General features: G+C 40.5%; 1 protein-coding gene across 1 annotated transcript in view; it reads right to left on the minus strand.

Annotated features, from left to right (window-relative positions):
• VPS13B (vacuolar protein sorting 13 homolog B) overlaps positions 1–21750 on the minus strand; it is a 1305797-nt gene that overhangs the window by 223994 nt on the left and 1060053 nt on the right. Inside the window, exons 37-39 of the mRNA XM_089666424.1 lie at positions 16958–17160; positions 15569–15779; positions 10059–10243 (exon numbers count right to left, since the gene is read on the minus strand). Of these exons, the coding sequence (XP_089522550.1) occupies positions 10059–10243; positions 15569–15779; positions 16958–17160 (599 nt within the window). The remainder of the gene's footprint in view (positions 1–10058; positions 10244–15568; positions 15780–16957; positions 17161–21750) is intronic.

The raw sequence follows: 21750 nt of genomic DNA on the forward strand, positions 1-21750 counted from the left end.
GACAGTGCTGATTGGCCCTGTGCTGATCACATGCACTCTCCCAAGAAAAAAACCTCTCTAGCAATACACACCAAGCTGAGCATGTGCATGTGACTACGGATTCAGTCTGTATCAGGTGGTCATTTCAAAAAGAGGAGAGGCAGAGAAGAAAGGATCAAACAGCCTTTTTTACACAACACAGGGTCTCAGGGAACCCCTACTAACAATGACTATCTACAACTCATGACACATTAGTGTGGTGGTCAGTAGGAAGAATGCTCTTTACACTTGTGGTCATTGGGAAGAATGACCCCCTTACAGATTGCTAAAAAGATCAATGGTGTCAGTGGGAACTTATCTGAAAGACATAAATTGTTTATTACTCAAGGAACCCCTAGCAACCCCTGGTGGAACCCCAGTTGAGAAACCCTGTTTTAAATCAATGGAAACAAGCTACAGGAAATTATTTTTCCAAGCTTCGATCTTTTCAGCAAGCAGTGAAGTTCCGACTGATTCCTGCTTTCTGCTCATATTCAATAAGCCCACTTAAAGATATTAAATGGAATGCTTTGTTTCTAGAGTTGATGAGCACCATTTGTAGAACAATCATTTATAAACAGGTATAACCTTCCTTTCAACCCGTCTATGTAAACGTTACTCTTCCGTGTGCTGTGTGGGCAATGCTCTAGAAATCCACATCTGCCATGTATTTACAATACATAAGTACAAATCACCCTGCCAAATAGTCTCAGCCTGGAGCGTCCATCTGTCACACAGAGGCAAATGCATTTCCATGATGCGGACGTCCCTGGCAAGTCCACCTCAGCTGGAAGGGTGAATAATGATGTGGACACCTGTCCCCTACAAGCAATGGACATCTTAACTCTACATCTAAGACCGAGTTGAAATGAAGGCTTCTTAAATGACTTCAATGTGTTGCAATAGCTCCAAGTCTGGGAAATAAAAAGACTATCAAAAAATAAACTATACTTATCCCCTCAGTACCTACAGAATCTAGACAAATGGCAGAAGGTCTCAGGCAGGGCAAAATCCCTCTTTTGAACAAACGACTAAAACAGTAATATATTGAGGCAAGATAAAATCTTCCACACAGATATATGGTTTCTCTTAGTTCATTCACTAGGTGGTTTCTCTTTAACTCAAGCCTGGCACATAAACCTATTTTTTTTTCGATCATAGTTGCAGCAGATTAACCAAAATGCAGGACTTCTGCAAATCTTTGGTGAGAGAGAAATATTGGCATATGTAGGTACAGTATGTGTTCTTGATGTCTATGGATGCTAGAAAATCTCCCTCTTGTAATGAAGCCATTACCGACCACATTTCATCCGAAGCAAACAAACATTTATAAATTGGTTTAGTCCCTTGAGATGTAGAAAAGGCCTTACTTCCCCATTCGACTTTGGAACTGTGAACAGGTTTGAATAAAACTCCTGAAACTTTTAGTCGGCTGGAACTTCCACGATCACCCCTTGGACAACAGCCAGTCGAGTGCCTGCAACAGAAAATTTCTCGTGGAGATGACCCACTTGTCTCGGGTTAGATCCTTCCAGGCAGTTAAAAAACTCAAAAGTCTCCAGCCCACCTGAACGAGTGGGAGTGCCACTTCATAAAGAGGCGGACTTTAACTCTGCCTTGGCAGATTTTGTGAACCAGGGGCTTTCTCTGGTTTTGACCCTGAGATCTACCTCTAGAAGCAGAGCAATGCATGCAAAGACTGTCTGGCAGAGGAGGAAACAGTAACCGAAGCACCTGACCCCTTAAAAGACAGGCGCATGGATTTCCTCTTAAAGGGAAGGAGAGAACTCTCTCCCCCTGCAATCTTCTGGATATATTTGACAAAATCCTCACCAGTCGATCCCCATGAAAGGGAAAACCTGGCAATAACTTCTTGCATGGCAGTTCTGCTGACCAACTTATAAACCACAAGACTATGCGCATGTGTGCATACCAGCAAAAGGGCCATGTGAGAAGTTTGCTGAATTGAATCCTTAAGTGCATCAACTGCAAAACATAAGGCTCATGGCACATCTGTCAAATTCTCAGCAGAATCCTCCCGCTCAGCCAATGGTCTTCTGACCCACATCTTGACACGGTCAGTAAGACTCTGGCAAATGCCAATAGCCACTACTGCAGGCTGTGTGGCAGAGCCTACCAGGGAGAAGGAGGCTTTAAGGAGTGATTCCAGCTTCTTATCTGCTGGATCCTTGAAAACCTGGACATTATCCAAAGCACATGGTAAAAACTTATTCAGGGACAAAGCAGCTGCATCAACTACAGGTATGCCCCATTTGTTAACAAACTTCTCCTCCATGGGGTACAGGAGAGAAAATCGTTTAGGTGGGACAAAAATCCTGTCTGGGTGATCTCAGTCAGCATACATAATTTGTTCCAGGAGAGGATGTACTGGAAAGACTCGAGAACTCTTTTGAGGTTTCAGCGAGGCCAAAGAAGAAAAAATAACCTCAAAGGTTTCTACAGGGGATAGCCTGAACCCAGAACAGACCATATCAGTAAGGTCCTGGACTAATAACTTTTGTGATTGAGAAGCAAAGACCACCTGCTTCTCCTCAGACTGTAACTCCTCAGACAGAGAATCCACTGCCTGACCTTCTCCACCACATCCTCATTCTCAAGTTCCACCCATTCTTGTTCAAGGACTGGTGGATCTAGAAACGGGGATCTCTCCCACTTCTTACTTCCCTGAGTCACAGATGCAATCATCCCTGCGAACTTATCCTCTAACCCCACTAAGGCTGAAGCAAGATCATCTTTGATTACATATGCTGAAGCAGACGCACACCAGTAGTAGTCGCAATGTCAGGCAAATGCAGTGGCTCAGATTGAGCAGTTGCTCCTGGCCTCTCAGGATAGGATATTACAGTGGAACTCCGACTAGGTTGCTCAGGACCTGATGGCAGTGCACTTGTGCCCCTTCCAGCTGGGCCTCCACCACTCCACTTTCTGGAAGACATTACTTCCCTTAGCGTTTAGACCTTTGTACAATCAATCAGTAAAACACAGAGCCCAGGACACAGCCATGCAAGTAGTGTGACCCCCCCATACACTCAATGCAACCTGCTGACAACCATAGGACACAAGCAGCAACCTCCTGTCTGACTGGCCAGTGTCCCCTCAGGGAAGTATTCACGTGCCCCTTAGAAGAGCCTGCTCTGTGTCCCGACTACCTCACATGAATTCAGCAACAGCCCATGTGCACCCAGGAAGTCTGATATATAAATAATATGGCTGTCTTCTGTTTCCGGCCATCCCGAGTTCCTGGATGCACTGAATGCTCCCTCTAGTGGCACAAGTCAAAACAACAGGCAGGCACAGACACTATCGAGTATTCCCCCTGGTCACAATATACGGCCAATAGACCAGAAAAAAAATCACCTTTTTTTTTTTAATCAAGAAAAAAAGAGGTAGCTTACCAATCGCGCCACAGGTCCCTAACCTCAGCCAGGAACCAACCTTCACTTATCACGGCGGGCATTGTCATGTAGACCTATAAGGACTCGGTCCCCTTTAAGTGTGGCCATTGCCTCGGGCCTGTACAGCACTACACCAGAAAGCGCCTTGGTCAGTATTTTTATTGCTATTTTGGCAGCTTTCCAAATGGATCAGATTAAAGTCACTGATTCTCAAATGGAACCATTCTAGACCTTCAGGTATGCGCACATGCAACACTTCAGTGAACACCCACCTTAAAGACACTGCCAAGAAAACTGAAGTACTTCCCTTGCAGGGGGTGGAGGTTATATAGGGGAGGACTTCCTCTCTGATTGGTCAGCCAGCGTCCATTCACCTATAGGTGGTATATAACCCACATAGTCATGAATAGCCAGCTCTGTGTCCCGTGATGTTCAATAAAGAAATGTAAATTTTCTCAGTCCATGATACTATTGGAAGAGTCAGTCTACTTAGAAATCTTCTTGGTTCCTTCTGCCTAACTTCCAATAAAACAGGATACAGCAGCAAACTTAAGATACACAGGAGGAGCCAATGAGGGCTACAGGGATCCCATGAGATCATGACTCCCTGAATGTCTATTTTCCTGTGGAGGAAGACTGTTACCTAATGTTCAGCTGGCATCAGGAGTTCTGTTAGCTTCAAGTTCTGGAAGCTTAAACATTTAATGACAAAGTTACCTTTTAAGAAGTTATACATTATTATAGTTAAGAGAGAGTACACCTCTTTAAACAATATAGGGATCAATTTATATTTTGCACTGGTGCCCTATGGCTTTTAGCTATGTCATTGGATGCTTGGTAGATCTATAAAAAATGAAGAAACGATAAATCAGTCGCATCAATTATACTCCCGCAATTATTTTGAAATATTACTAACTGCTATGGGCAATGCACAGACTCTTTCTTTCCTTCAGTTTTTAAAAGTCTGCCTTTGAATATCCTATAAACCATTCTCTAGCAAGCAGCATGCAAATAGAGGCCCAGGAGTATGGAAAAATCCTTCAAATTCCAATTTCCGCCCCAAAAACACAATGGTACACTAACAAGATCCCTAGCACAGCTTTGCTGCACTGACTTCCAACAGGACATTTTTCTACAGTTAAAAGAATGTGCACAGCTGTGCAAACAAACAAATATTGATCAGTTGTTCCAGAATATCACTGTGTGCTGTGCTACATCATAAATTACAAAGTACAAGTCATTAGGCACTGTATCAGATTGGGACTAATACATATAACTCTGTGCTGGAAGCCTGACCTACGGGAAGGATTACAGCAGTTCTTCTAAATGAAGCAACCATTTACCTGGAATGTGTATAAGCTTTAATGTTCAGTGCATTAAAAGTAATCTGTTTTTAGTTTACATAATATATATTTGAATTAAAGAAGCATAAATTCATAAACAGTCTATGGGACTATTTAAAGCGGATATTTACAACACTGTTTGATTTATCCAATTCCATCCTGAATGTCTTGTACTTTATATAAGTGCCAGATTTAAGTATTCAAGCTTTCTGACCCCGAGGCCCCACATCACAACAAAGAAATATGATGGCAGAAAGACCAAGTGGTCCATTGAGTCTGCTTGGTTTTTTTTTCTATTGATACAGGTTTTGTATTTTTTTTTTCTGTTTCTGTTTTTTGTTTTTGTAATGTTTTTGTCTGAGTATAGATCTATGTTTGTCCCAAGCATATTTGAAGCCACTTACTGTTGACTGATAAACTACCTCTGATGAAAGTGTATTCCAAGCTCCAACTACCTTTTCACTAAAATAATAGTTTATAAGATTAGCTTTGAACTTTCTTCCTGTTAATTTGAGGTCATGTCCCCATGTTCTTGATCTTGGTTTCATATTAAAAATTCTGCCCTCTTGAACTTTATTCACCTCCTTGAAATATTTCAATATCTCAATTATGTCTTGCTTTTCCCTTCTTTCCTTCAGACCAGTGCTGGGACAAGGTCATCCAGCACCCAGGGCAAAGATGGCAAACTGCATCCCCCCTCAGTTCTTGATGTGCAAACTTAGAGGATCCTACGCCCAACAGTTACTCGTTTGTCAAAATCACTTCCGCTGTCACTACACCAGGGGCGGACTGACAACTCATGGGGCCCCCGGGCAATAGGGGATCATGGGGCCCATGTCCTTGCCCCATGATCGGGGTCAGTACGTGCCCTGATGATCAATGTAGATGTCAACTCTGAGGAATGCCGCTTACCGGCTCTCCCCTCCTCACACGCTGTCAGTGTGAGGAGAGGATTGCCAATAACTGGTGTTTCCTTCTTTACATGCGATCAGCTGTGATTGGACACAGCTGATCACATGATAGAGCCTGTGTCATCGGCTCTTTACTGTGATCGGTAATCTGCTGTGTCCCAGAAACACAGCGCACCACTGATCGGCACCGTCCAGGGGCGGACTGACAACTCATGGGGCCCCCGGGCAATAGGGGATCATGGGGCCCCTGTGTCCTTGCCCAAACTCAAAAAAGCCTATGAAAAAGGTACCAGGGGCATCTCATGGGGCCCCCTACTGACCCCGGGCCCTCGGGCAGTGCCCGAGCTTCCAAATGGTCAGTCCACCCCTGCACTACACCTGTCAGCCTTGTAACAGAAGAAGAAGCCCCCAACCCTACACTAAACCACTGCTCCCAGGGCATCCGCCCTTCTGCCCATCCCTTGTCCCAGCCCTGGCCAAGACAGTACATAATAAGTTTTTGATATGTTTCATCTCCCAGACCTTTCACCATTTTTGTTTCCCTTCTCTGGACTCGTTCTATCTTATCAATATATTTGTTGTAAGTGGGGTCTCCAGAACTGACACAGTATTCTAAACAAGGTCTCACTAAAGATCTGTATAGGGGTTTCAGGACCTCTTTCCACCTGCTGGTGACCCCTCTAGTGATACATCCTAAAATTATATTTGCTTTCCCCACTGCCTGGCCCCACTGCAACACATTTACTTCTATCAAGCACTTGGGTGTTAATTCATTTCACTGGTCAGAATAATAGTTTATGAATTGACGCTCAAGCGCTAAAGATGTGCCTAGTGTTAATGCACACATCAAATGTTTTTTATGCCAAAATGCCGCTGCTCCAGGATGCATTGGCAGTGTGTTTTTTTCTCTGCCTCTAAACTCATCTAAATGCCTATGTGTGCATGGACACATAGGGATTGATTTACTAAAGATAAAAATACTGTGCACTGCAAGTGCAGTTGCTTTATATCTGAGGGGAAGCTCTGAAATGAAGCAAAGCTCTGCTGATTTCTTTCATCCAATCATGTGCAAGCAAAAATGCAGTTTTTTTTTATATTTTCCTTGCTTGTTCCCCTCAGATCTAGAGCAATTGCACTTGCAGTGCACAGTCTATTTTGCTTTAGTAAATCAACCCCATAGACTAACATGTAGGAGCATTTAGAATCAGAAAAAAAAGCCAAACATGCATCAATGTTTCTAGAGGTGAAGACATGAAAAATAACAATGGGTCATGAAGTTAAAGTCTATACAAGCAGAGACTCTACTTTATTGTTATGTAGCCTTCATACAAAAATGAGTGTTATGTGTAAATTGTAAAAAAACAAAAACAACCCTTTTTCTTAAAAATTAACTGTAGTCAATTATAAACCCTTTTTATATACTCCATTTCTTTCTTAGCTTTTTTTTTTTGTAAACTGTTTTAACCTCTTCACACCTAAGGGTAAAACAAATCTAAACGCCTAAGCACTATTTTGCAATGTTGACATGTGTTATTAAAACCGTACATATCATAACAACTACTTTGTACATCCAGGTGAATTATACCTTGTTTTTTTTCAGGACAAATTAGGCTTTCATTTGGTGGTAAATGGTAACGAATATCTCCTGATTTTGTTTTATTATCAAAGGAAAACTGGCCCAAAATAGTAAAAAAACATTTTTTTTATTTAGCTGTGTGTTTCTTGTTACTACCATAACCTACCACCAAAGAACAACCCAAAATAAATTCTCCAGCTCTTTGACGATCGCAGCAATACCATATATGTGTATGTTATTTGTACCCGTAGTACAGCCCAGAAACAATAGTACACATTTTGTTTTTGTCTTTTTTTTTTTTACCTAAAACACACTGGCATTGACACCAATTTTTTTAAATCATGACCTTTGACCTTGACCTTTAACCCTGACCTTGACGTAAACAATTACCCTAGCACTGAACTAGATCAAACCTTGATGTAGGTATTTTTTCTTTATTTTTTATTTTATTTTTTAATAGTTATCTTTTTTTTTTTTTTTTTACAAACTCTTTTTTCTCTCTCTGGCAGGAGTTAGGGAGATACAAGGTATCTCTACTCTCCATTCATAGAGAAAAAAACAAGGGGGCCGGGCTGCACAGTGACTGATCACTGTGATAGCCAATCAGAGGCTATCACAGCGATCATGTGACCCGGAATCGAGAGGCTCTCAGTGACACTGCGGTCTTTGTGCTGGGAGCGTGCAGTATGGTGCGCTCCCAGCACAAAGTCATGTACGCAAATATGCGGCCCCATGGAAAAAATCCCAGTTCCATGTGGCCGCACATTTGTGTGACGTCTGCATCAAGAGGTTAAATTTGAGATTGCTTGTTTTTGTAACAGCAAAATTATACCTTGTACCAGAACCACAAATAAAGTGCTTTTATAGAAGTAACAAATCACAGAATAGGATGCACTTTGGATAAGTTGTAATCGACTGGCTATAACTAAATCACACTGGTTTAACCATGTTGCCAATACCTCTCCACATCCAGTTCATCTGTCTTTGGACCAGAAAGTGATAACCCCAGGGCTGGTGGGCAGCTGCTGTAATTTCTGTAGTGGAAGTGTAAACTCCTTTTCAGTTTGGGAGGGGGTGCACTGTCATCTTTGCCTTGAGAGTCAGAGAACCTTGTCCTTACACTGCTAGTTACAATATGTTATCATACTGCAAGCCAGCTATAGTTTCTGTATAATAAACCAGACTGTATCTTACCGTTAATTTGGATTAAATCAGCACATCCAGAGGCATTCCTTTATTAAGACTAAGGCAAGACTTTTCTTCCATCGCGCAGAGTTTCCAAAGTGGTAAAATAAATAGGTTGCACAGACAATAAAAAGTTGCCATGCAACACGATTCAGCATTACACTTGGAAGTAACACTTCCAGTCACAAGATAAAAGTCATGTGTAACAAGCTAGTTTCCATCTCATCAGATAAAGCCAGCACATGGAAGTAGTAAGCCATGTATTAACTGCTTTGAAGAAGGGGTGGGGACATGTGAACACTTCAATATATCATCGGAACTCAAAAGATGATTAAAAAAAGAAGAAAAAAAAACCTACTAGAGAAAAATATTGTGGGATGGCTACAAGAATAATAATGAAGGGGTAATGGAAAAAAAAAAAGAGTTGTTTTGAGTTCTCTCAAGAACAACTGCTTATCAATTATCAGCATTTGATTATATATTCCTTCAGGCATGAAGGCAACACAATACAAATAATAGATACTGATGTCTGTGTTAAGCGTGCCTGGCTTCCTGTTGTCCTCAATAACAGAGATAAGGATTTGATGGCTGCACACCAATATACATACGATCCAAAGGTTTATTCCAAAGTACAAAAAATGTCCATACAAACTAATCATAGGGTGAAGAGCTAGTATTGATGCGTTTCATGACAACAAGCGCTTAATCATAACCATGGCTATTGACAGTTTTATAAAATTACAGAGTCTTCAGACAGAAGTGGAAAGGTAAAATTTCTTAAAGTGGAACTAGAGGTACAAAAATAATAAAGGGTGAATAGGCAGGAATTTTAATGGAAACGTTTTGTCTCTTTTGCATTAAAGTTAATTACCTGTCTGTCTGCCTCTGTAGTGAGCCATGCAGGAGTCATCCCCATCCAGCCAATGATAGTGGCTGGTGATGGAGACCCAGAAGCCGGCCGGACAGGGAGACCTGGGATGCCGCATCACTGGAGCCAAGGTGAGTATAGTTCCACTTTAAAATTAAATTACATTCCTATTTAAGGCCTTTTTCTAGTCATTGCTGTGCTTGTGCAGATTTTTGGTAACCACCTCTAATCACACCCTGAAGTAGCAGGATTCATCAGCTTGAGGAATTGTTCACAACCTAATGTGCATTAAAGCATGTCTTATCACAGTGCACAGTAATAACCTGTAGATGCTTGTTGGGTGCAATAACCTTTGAATGCCAATGCACCACAATGCATACAGTGCATGTCACTTGAGTTATAACATACTGCATAAACTCTGGACGTTGCAAAGCACTGCTCTTCTGAAAATCACACAGGACCTATTTTCTTGTGCAGAAATGGCCCATGCAAAATGAATGGGCCAACTAATACAATGCACCTAAATGCATGAAAGAAAGTCTGTACAGTGGACTGAATTTTGATGTAAATATGCACTTAGTGGGGGGAATTATGTGTCCAAAATCAGGTCCCATGGGAGTCATGCTCAATATAACCCATGTAGTTCTGCCACAATCAGCAAAACTTTAAGTGGATAATCTCTTTTATAAATTAAAAGATGAGATCACTTCTCCAAGCCACTAGTGAATAGTGTAGACTAACCTGCAGGACATCTCCGAGGTCAGCGGTGCTAATGTCAGGGTCTTCGGTAGTGTTGAAAGGCACAGGAGTTATTCGCACCAATGTTAAAACTCTAGGTTCAGGATATTTCCACAGCATCATCCCTGGACTGTCCTCCGTCTCATTGTAGAATACCACTTCATAAGCATTGGGAATCCTTTGTGCATCTAGATGATAAAAGGAAGACAAGACTGTAACCCATAGATACCAGAACTGACATGTTAGCAGACAGCCAGACACAGCAAAGCTGCAGTTGGATTGCTGTTAGCTACCTCATGTGAACCTCTCGCTGTCACTTGTAATCTTCAGAAATAAGCCTGAATGTGCATTAAACCTATTTGATCTGCTGGAGGTATTTGGAAATATTTGGATATTACTGAACATTAGGACTGCCTAAGGGCATGTCCACATTATAGCATAGAGCTGTGTTTTTCTGCATACAGCTCTTCACAAGGGCACACTTCCCTGCAGCTGTTGGTTTGGGCAAACTACAAGCACCGATCTCCCAGTATGGCTCTCCATGAAGTCGCTGAAAGCCGTTTCTCCGCTTCCCCCTCTTACGTCTTTCGGCTGCTTTCATGGAAAGCCATACTAGGAGATCGGTGCTCTTAATTCCCCCCCACACCAATGGCACCTCATCTGGTGTGTCAGGATGGAGAATATTTCTGTCATTTACTGGACCCTTCCTTGTCTGAATGAACAGAATCATTGATCCATACCAATGTTTACCATGTCTACTTTGCTTCAAAAGTGAGACTTCAGGGTCTGTTTAGGCCCCTGATATCTCACCAAAGTCACCCTACAAGGCTGGTAAAAAAAAGTAATACATAATATAAAAGTAAATTGTCAAAAATTCTAAAAAAAATAAAAATTGAAAAAAAAAAATCTGTCCATCGCCATACTGACACCGCCCGCTGCCCCCCCCACCCTTCCAAATCAGTGTGAAAAAAAAATACATTGAAAACAACATGTCAAAAATAACATCTTCTCTTCTAAAAATTAAAAAATAAAACACTACTGATACCGTCCACTGCCCCCCCCCCCCCCCACACACACAAAGGTATTGTGAAAATAAAATGAAAAACAAAACAAATATAGGGTGTTACTAAACCCAGGACTTTGCATTCACTGTATCTTGTCTCCCACAATACACAGAACATGAAAATGCAATTTAGTAAATATAAACTGCTAAATACCTTTTCACATCAACAGTTACAGCAGTCTTGTAACTTATATCAGTGTAAGGCAGAGCACTGGTTAAAGCTTGACCTTGTAGGAGGAGTTTTCATTCTCCCCAGATTGTCCTATGAGGCTGCAGGGAGCCTGATCAACTGTCTGGACAGCGCTGATTGGTCCTGTGCTGATCACATGCACTCTCCCCAAAAAAAAAAAATCTGCTAGTAATACACACCAAACTGAGCATGTGCAGCTTGCCCCCAAGGTTCTGTTCTATCAGCAGATGGATTGGGGACTGTAGAAAAAAGGGGAGGATCAGATAAGACAGGATCAAACATCCTTTTTACACAATGCGAAGGATTAACCCCTTAGGTTCCACAGTGCGTATAACAAGCATGCTTTACTGCATATACAGACTGATTTTACTGTTGTGGGTTTAGTAACACTTTAAATTGTATAAAAAAAAAATTAAAACAATAAAATAATAAAAATAAAAAACTACTGACACCATCCACTGCTCTACTGACATCATCCACTGCCCCCCCCCCCCTCCATAAAGCATAAAAACATTTTTTTTTAAATTGTCAAAAAAATTCTAAACATAAAATGGAAAAAAATTGCAATACATAATAAAATAGTAAAAAAAAGTAAAAAATTATTTAAAAATGTAAAACATAATAAAAGAAAATTAAGGGCTCATTCACATGGGTTTGATTGTTTTGTTTGTGTGCCTGAAGCCGCCTGTTACTCTATGGGCACACAGTGGCTATACAAAAACAGCTGCAGGTCCTAATTTAACAGGTGTGCAGGTACAGGTGAATGGCCCCAAATGCACACTGTCTGTGTTTGGGGCCGTACACGTGCATCCACAAGCCTGTCAAATTAGGAACTGCGGCTGTGATCATACAGTTGCTGCATTCCAATAGCCTAACATAGGCTGCCTGTACACAGCTTCAGCCACATTAAAGAAAAAAAATCTGGTTCACACTGTACACGCTGGGGCACCTATGTGAATGAGCCCCAAGACCTCATTCACATGCAGATCTCTATTTATTAACTCAGTACAGTTTTAGCTTTTAGATTTAACAGGAATTTTGCAAGTTATAATGTGTTTTTGTCCGCTAATAAGGATTTTAGAGTAATTTTTGTGAAAAGGGAATGATGATAAAGTAATGACACAGGAAATAGAAAACTCACAAGAAAAAAAAAGCTAAACATAATATGAGTTTCAAAAAATATGCGTAAAAACACAGGTGAACGTGCATAAAAACACAGGTAAACACAAGTGCTTTTACACGAGTTTTTACCTTCATTTTTTATTTGCACAAGTATGAACTAGCCCTAAACCAAACCACCACAGCAAAAAATGACTTTACAGCCCTTCCCCTCTACACACTTAGAAAGTTGATGCTTATTTTTTTTTTCCTTCTAAATTCTGGGAATATTGTCGTACCTTGACCCCTGCCTCTGTTCTTGCCTAGGTGAGAATGAATATAGCCCACTGCTCCATGGAGGGGGAAAGACCTAGTGGTGCATCATCAGGAAGACAGCTGGCCAATGATGTAAGGAAAAGCAATAGATGAATGGGATCCGGAATGCTGTGGTGCATTCACTCAGTATGTGTGAACATGTTAATTGAGCATAATACAGTGAAAAAGGTTTGAGTAGGTCAAAGAAAAAATAATCCTTTGTAGGATGGGAGCGAGAGATCAAGTTCCTCTTTAATATTCCTGGATACTATTCAGTCTACTGAAGGAAAAAAAAAAGCTAGAAGGAATGATTAGATTAACTGAATTTATTCAGTTATTCAGAATTAAGAGGGATAGCATCACCATATACAGAATAATTACTTAAACGTTTCATATAATGGAACTTGGTGTAGAGTTATTCAGTTTCAGGTCATCACAAAGGATAAGGGGGCACTCTTTATGTCTGGAGGAAAAGAGATTTGACTTCCACATATGGACGGCTTCTTCACAGTAAGAGCTGTGAAAATGTGCAACAGACTCCCTCAAGAACAAATTCTGTCCAGCTCAGTAGTTGGATGCAATCCAAAATGCACAAAACATAGCTCACTACTAACATTATAGTAATAACACTAAAGAGTGTTGATCCTGGGAATATCTGTTTGCCTTCTAGGATATTTTTCTATCACTGGAACAAATTGAACCATGCTTCCTAGGGTTTGTTTGCCTTCCTCGGGATCAATTGTGGGTATAGGATTGTGTTTATGGAGTTTTTATATTTGTTTCTTTTTTCTTCTGTTGATTGAACTACAACGACTTGTCTTTTTTTTTTAACCAGACTATATAACTATATGTAAGTTAAGAAAGTGATAACCAAACTACTATCATCATACCAGAATGAGGAAAAAAAATGCAAATTGCAGACCGGGATTTTACACTTTGATAAATTAGAATTTAATCTAAACATTTTTTAAAGGGTTAACCCAACGAACATATAATGAATGTATACTTAACAGCTTCCCCACCGCCCTATAGTAGAACTACTGCTACAGGGTGGCAGGACTGTGCAAAATCACATATATATATATATATATATATATATATATATGTGATTTGCATTCCTAGGTAGGGGGCGTGTGCGCCGTCCTACCCACGCCGCCATTGGCGGCTACAGATGTCAATCACTGGGTCCAAACAGAAGTTCCCCGCCGGCACCAGGCAATTGCTGAGTAACACTGACAGGGGAGAGACAACAACACAGGTCTCTCTCCTGCCAGCAAGACCATGCTGCTGTGTATTTCTCTGCAGAGCCGAGAAATACACAGTAGCATGTTTCCCTAATAAAATACACATAGCACATTATATAAAACAGCACACAGTTAACCCTTTCATCGCCCCAGATGTTAACCCCTTCCTGCCCAGTGTTATTAGTACAGTGTCAGTATTGTTTATTAGCACTGATCACTGTATTAGTGTCATTGGGATGTCAATGGCAGTTAGTCAGTTCCCCCCAGTGTCAGAATACCCGCCACAGCACTGATCACTGCCATTACTAGTATATAAAAAAAAATTCCATTATATATACACCACCATTTGTAGATGCTATAACTTTCACGTAAAACAATTCATTTACATGTATTGGGATTTTTTTTTTTTAGTAAAGACATGTAGCAGAATACAGTTTGGCCTAAATTCATGATGAAATTTGATTTTTAAAATTTTTTTACTGGAAAAGTTTTATAGCAAAAAATCAAAAATTGTGTTTTTCTTTTCAAAATTGTTGGTCTTTTTTTATTTATAGAACAAAAAATAAAAAACGCAGAGGTGATCAAATACCGCCGAACGAAAGCTCTATTTGGGGGAAAAAATAACATAAATTTCATTTATGTACAGCGTTGCATGACCACACAATTGTCAGTTAAAGTAACGCAGCGCCATATCGCAAAAAATGACCTTGTCAGGAAGGGAGGTAAATCCTATGGAGGGCAAGTGGCTGATGTATAACTAACAGCAAAATTTTCTTTCTTTTTTTTTTGGTGTTGTATAATGAGAGTACCTGTCAGTTTTTTAGTGCTGTCTTTGTCCCTGTTATGGAGAATCATCCTGTTTTCCATTATCATTGGGAGTGAAAGTAAAATAAAATCCCACATTTTGGCTGCCCACAGAACAGTAAGAGGGGAAATCTTCCGAAGGGGACACTATTTCTGGTGACCTGGAGGGTCCCCACAAGATTCCCTTCAGTTGCAGGGGTTTCTTTTCACTTCCTGTTTTTGGCTATCAGACAGGAAGTGAAGGATTTTTGGTATTTCAAATGCTGATTTGAACAATTGAACAGAAAATCCAGAAAATGTGGGTACATTTCAACCTGTTTTTTAAACCGTGGACATTTTCAGGGCAAATTTGTTTTTTTTTTGTTCAGTACATACTGTCAACATTTGGGATTAAATGGCAAGCATGCTATTGCTTGTAAGTAGAAAAAAGAAACTGACTATAATGGCAAATTATCAAATTTCATACCATTTTTTTTGTGGTTTTGAGTAGAGTGGGGGAGGGTTAAATACTTGGTCAGATGTCTGTTGCTGCCCTCATACCCACTGGGAAGTTACTTCCTTGTCTTAGGGATACAAAGTAAAAGAAACTAGAAAAAATATAAAACCTCTACACAGGGGACAGGGCCAGAGACAAACACATTTTTTTGTAAAATGGATGAGGAATATAAACTCTTTTCTTGTCTCGATGACAGGAAATCTCCCGTCAGTGAAATCATCAATAGCGATAAATTCTATCCCCTATCCAATCTATTCACAACCAAAACGTGTTTTAGTTGGAGATCTGTTTTAACTTCCTTACCAGCATCCTGAATGTACTGAAAGAGGCCTGTCCGCAGGTCATCAGAACTGTGTTCTGTATTACAGGTTGAGGGTCTAATGACAGCAGGCGATACTGGGAGAACAGGCTGTTCAGAATTTGACATTCCCAATCCCGGCTCTTTCCTCAGGTATTCTTGGACGAGCTCATTTAAGTGCGTCAAACAATTTAGGTTCTCCTGACCCCAGAAAACCTAGAAAGAAAATTTTATTAGCCATGGAAAGGTATAAAAAGAAACATAAGGCTCAATCTGGAAGTTATCTAAACAGCATTTATTCACATTGATTATATATTTTATTTGGCAGCATCTGATCCATAGTTCATGAGAAATGTTAAAAGGAAAAAGATAACTTCCTCCGACTCGTGTTCACGCCACAGTATTGCTATTGTGTTCAGTCCTGTTTAATATCAACACAGATAAAGTATCCCATGAATTAAATGAAACACATCGCTATTATCTTGAAGGCAACTAAGATGCCCCCTGTGAAAATTAAACATGCAGTTTTATGAAGCGTATTCTACATGTGTTTTACTTCTTGTGGAGTGTGGTTTTGTAGATAATTCAGAATTACAAGCTGTTCTTTAAACAGACCTATAATTTAGCTACATTAGCAAAGTTTTTAAAAAGAGCTTGGACTCAAACAAGTCAGCGCTACATTATATTGAAGAATACTTTTCATCCTCACCTGACAGCATACAGAAGAGGGATAACTTAAATTTTAAACAAATTTGAATGTATGTAATTACTTTACAAGTACTGTAAATTAAAGTAGAACTAAACTTAACTTTTAGAAAACTACAGTCAGGTAAATCTTTCTTGCAGAAGAGACATGCTATGTCTCTTCTTTAATAATACACACTTACCTGTCTGCTCACAGTTTTCTAGTGCCAGAATGAGTGACTTCCATGCCCATGTGTGGGATGAAATCATCCCCTACCAGCCAATCAAGAGGCTGAAAACCTGGCATGCAGACGTAAGATGACAGCGGCCAGTGAGGGATGTAACAGTCACGTTGCTGGAAGGTGAGGCGAGTTATATTCAAAAATCATGAATGCCTTTTGCTATGGCATGTTGCATCATAAACAACCTATTTTGTTACTTCCAATATTTTTTCTAAAATTAAAGTTTAACAGTATGAAGGTTACATCAACAAGGGTTATAGGTAAGAAATGCATAATAATGTTCAACCTCTTCAGAGGACCCAACATCTCGCTCTTTTGGAAATTAAAAAATTATTAACCAAATGGATTACTCTGGCTCCTCCCACACTTGTAGATCTATCAGAAAAATGTATAAACTTAAGCTTTTTGATAAAAAGGAAGCTGTTTATCCAGTCTAAACACTTGTGTTTTATCTCAGAAAATACTGACCTGTAGTACTCCACATCTCACATCAAGGAGAATTTTGGGAGATGATTGTGGGAGGCCTGGGTTCCCACTATGTTTGCACCAGCTGGCATCCAGATTTACAGAACCAGAAACCGGACCAATCAGATTCCTGCTTCTCTCTCTCAGGCTTGTTTTCAGAAGAAAATCACTTAAATTCAGCATAAATGATGCCGCAGAGATTGAATCTATGAATAAAATAGGAAAACACAGGATCAGATTTTTAATTCAGAAAACTGTAACTCTTTTGCATAGTATAGCAATTTTCATTACTGAAGCCAAGAATATTGTTTATGCCCAATTAAACCCTAGCTATATACAACTGTAAAGCAGTTAGTATGCATAAACGGTAATAAATACAATATAGGACATTTTTACTTTTTTTTCAGTCAAAGAGCTGCATTTAGGGTTGAAATATCCAGTTCTATCAGCACATAAGAGAGTGGTACTGTAGCTCTCACACACCAAGCACCAGCCCAGTTCTCCAGCTGTCCAATTTGCCCCCTTTCCCCCCAATCATTATATAATTTGAAGCATCAAACATATTCATGTAATTTGGGAGATTGTGCAGGATTCAACTCACTGGGGGTTGTGGGAGCTAGAAAATTGTTATCGTACGTGAACCCAATGTCTGATTTTCACTCAGTAATCGTAGGGAAATAATCAATCTATTCTTTGATCTCAGTATGAATTGCCTAAAAATTCAATGCAGTGACTTAGTGATTCATAATATAAATAATATCTTGATATCTGTATGCACCTGTCAATATATATATATATATATATTTTTTTTTTTTTTTTTTTGAACAGCGTTAATATTTATGTTGAACTTGCAAAAGAATCTGGTTTTTCGGCTTTCATGAGGGTTGGATCAGGCAAATGTTGCTCCATGACATAAAACTTTTCAAAAACTAAAATAAAATAATTTAGAACCACAACATTTCCCCTTTAATCCCCCTGGCCTAATTGATAACAAAGATACTGTCAGCGGTGGTCCCATTCTCCTGATAAGTATTACCCTGAACAGATTTAATTTATTGGTTTATTTGAACTAGATGTTTATGTATTTCCCCAGATGGTAAATGAATTTTATGGTGTCATATATAGAACTGCACAGACCTTTATAATATCAGTTTATCCACTGATCTCATGAAATCAGATCACTTGGAAAAATATGTTCAGAGAGTGGCCTGAGGGACATAGGCACCATACAGATGGTTCAGGTTTCCAGAATTATAACAAAAGCCATACCAGAAATATAGAAATCATAACTGAGCCATAGAATGTAAAGAATTATTGAGCTAGAATTATTATTGTGGGTGTGGCCTATATGCAATTCTTTCATGTCTGGACCATTAATCAATGCTACCAACCTAAAGACATCAGGCCTATTCACGGACAAGCCTGGAACTTGAGTGGCCTGCACAGAGTCCTGACCTCAACCCAATAGAACACCTCACAAATGTGCTCCTGGAAGAATGGTCAAACCTTCCCATAGACACACTCCTAAACCTTGTGGACAGCCTTCCCAGAAGAGTTGAAGCTGATACACCTGCAAAGGGTGGGCCAACTCAATATTGAACCTTACGCACTAAGACTGGTATGTCATTAAAGTTCATGTGCGTGTAAAGGCAGGCGTCCCAAAACATTTGGAGATATATATATATATATATATATATATATATTCTCTCCCTTTTGATGATTAAACTAGATGGACGTGTGTCTTTTTGCCAACCGGACTAACTATGTAACTATCTATTATTGCATTCACTTTTTCACAGTATAATAACCCCCTTATCGCAGAGATTATCTGTTGTTTCTGTGTTATAAAAGGCCGCTTTATTTTTTTTTTAACCCCATCATGACAGGTGTATAAAAAAAGCATGCTGCTGCTACTAAATGTCTTATGCTAGCCATACATGTATCGATTTTCGGACAAGAAAATTAGAACAAAAACACTTTGTACTTTTGATGAATGAATGAATGTTGTTTGAGAATTTCACTTGCTTTTAACATTCAAATTTAAAATGAATGTAATTTCTAAACGAAAACCACACGCACTGTCTGAAAAGTCAATTGATCGAGAAATGTTATCTATTCTGCTCCTTCAAATTTTCCTGTCACTGCAGTAAAAAATAAGCGATGATTTAACCCCACTATCTATCAGAAAATTTAATGAAAATTCTTAAAATATACATTTTCAAGGGAAAAATTTGTTTGTGTATGGCCAGCATAAAGCTGGGTACATATGGTCTGAATATCAGCAGACATTTGGACCATGTGTACAGCTGTCCTTCCAAAAAAAAGCAGGTTTAATTAACAGCTTTTGTCGAAGGGACATGCTGGAAAACCAGCATATACGGTCAGGAGGAGGCCGCAGTCCCCGTCAGAAGACAAAGGCACAGCGGGAGAGATCTCTGCACTAACATCGATTAGTAAGTACAGTGACCTCTCGGGGTTTTTTTTTTTCATTCTGCCCACTGGGTTGAGAGAAAAAAAAAAACTGAAAGGTGTACCAGGCTTAAGTGACAGCAGGCGCAGGTAGCTTGTATCAAAGTACCTGCCTTTGACAAGGGCATCTGCCATACATAATATTAGATTACAGTCCTGTATGAAAATCAGCAAAACAGCGTTTTAAGCTTTTTATTTTTATTTTTTCTTTAAATAAAAATGTTGATCTCTGAGCCTGACATGCACCACTTTCACTCTCTAATAGTATACAGTATATACAGTGGGGCAAAAAAGTATTTAGTCTGCCACCAATTGTGCAAGTTCTCCCACTTAAAAAGATGAGAGAGGCCTGGCATCATAGATAGACCTCAACTATGAGAGACAAAATGAGAAAAAAAATCCAGACAATCACATTGGCTGATTTGGAAAGAATTTATTTGCAAATTATGGTGGAAAATAAGTATTTGGTCAATATCAAAAGTTCATCTCAATACTTTGTTATATATCCTTTGTTGGCAATGACAGAGGTCAAACGTTTCCTGTAAGTCTTCACAAGGTTGGCACACACAGTTGCTGGTATGTTGGCCCATTCCTCCATGCAGATCTCCTCTAGAGCAGTGATGTTTTGGGGCTGTCGCTGGGCAACACGGACTTTCAACTCCCTCCAAAGGTTTTTCTATGGGGTGGAGATCTGGAGACTGGCTAGGCCGGGTGTCGGCAACCCGCGGCTCTTTTTCACCTTTGCTGCGGCTCCGGAGCACACTGCCCACCAGGTGACAGGCAATAGGGTTGTCGTAGCTCAGTGGTCGGCAAGCCGCGGGTCTTTACACATTTTAATGCGGCTCTTCTGTGTGCCGGGCGCCCGCTCCCCTCCCTCCTCTCGGGCGGCCGCCCCAAAAGTCAGGACTCTGCAGCTAGCCCAGCAATGGGCAAACTACGCCCCGGCGGACCTTTTAATCCGGCCCGCGGAGCGTGGCAAACATTGGCTGTCAGGATGTAGGCGGGGCAGCGCGACGAACTCCTCTCCTCTCACAGTCCGCCCTGAAGACCGGAACGGCGCGGGAACACGGCGAGAGGAACGCGCGGCGCAAAGGTAAGTGAATTGACACAATATGGGGAATGAATTACTATAGGGGGGATGAATTACTATATGGGGAATGAATTACTATATGGGGGATGAATTACTATGTGGGGGATGAATTACTATGTGGGGGATGAATTACTATGTGGGGGATGAATTACTATGAGGGATGAATTACTATATGGGGGATGAATTACTATGGGGGATGAATTACTATATGGGGGATGTATTTTCAGTTTTAAAAATGTGGCTCTCAAAATAAATTTCAATCGTGGTTTTGGCGAGATTTGGCTCAGTTGAAAAAAAAGGTTGCCCACCACTGACCTAAGGCTATGATTGTGATTATGACGATACACTGTGGCCCTGATGAACCCTTTGCTTACTGGGCCCTTAAACTCCCTTCATGACCAGAGCGCTTTTTGCAATATATGCAGTGTCGGATTTGTTTTAAATGTTGCAATGGCTTTGCGGCTCCCAGTCTTTTTTTCCCTTCGGAAACGGGTCCAAGTGGTTCTTTATGTCTTAAAGGTTGCAGACCCCTGGGCTAGGCCAATCCAGGACCTTGAAATGCTTCTTACGAAGCCACTCCTTCGTTGCCCGGGCGGTATGTTTGGGATCATTGTCATGTTGGAAGATCCAGCCACGTTTCATCTTCAATGCCCTTGCTGATGAAAGGAGGTTTGCACTCAAAATCTCACGATACATGGCCCCATTCATTCATTCTGTCCTGTACATGGATCAGTCATCCTGGTCCCTTTGCGGAGAAACAGCCCCAAAGCATGATGTTGCCATCCCCATGCTTCACAGTAGGTATGGTGTTCTTTGGATGCAGCTCAGCATTCTCTTTCCTCCAAACACGATGAGTTGTGTTTCTACCAAAACAGTTCTATTTTGGTTTCATCTGACCATATGACATTCTCCCAATCCTCTTCTGGATCATCCAAATGCTCTCTAGCAAACGTCAGACGGGCCCGGACATGTACTGGCTTAAGCAGGGGGACACGTCTGGCACTGCAGGATCTGAGTCCCTGGCGGCGTAGTGTGTTACTGATGGTAGCCTTTGTTACGTTGGTCCCAGCTCTCTGCAGGTCATTCACTAGGTCCCCCCGTGTGGTCCTGGGATTTTTGCTTACCGTTCTTGTGATCATTTTGACCCCACGGGGTGAAATCTTGCGTGGAGCCCCAGATCGAGGGAGATTATCAGTGGTCTTGTATGTCTTCCATTTTCTAATTATTGCTCCCACAG

Source organism: Staurois parvus, unplaced genomic scaffold, assembly GCF_062004578.1.
Source record: "Staurois parvus isolate SC_StPar_1 unplaced genomic scaffold, SC_StPar_1.0 ptg000052l, whole genome shotgun sequence".
Taxonomy (NCBI): domain Eukaryota; kingdom Metazoa; phylum Chordata; class Amphibia; order Anura; family Ranidae; genus Staurois; species Staurois parvus.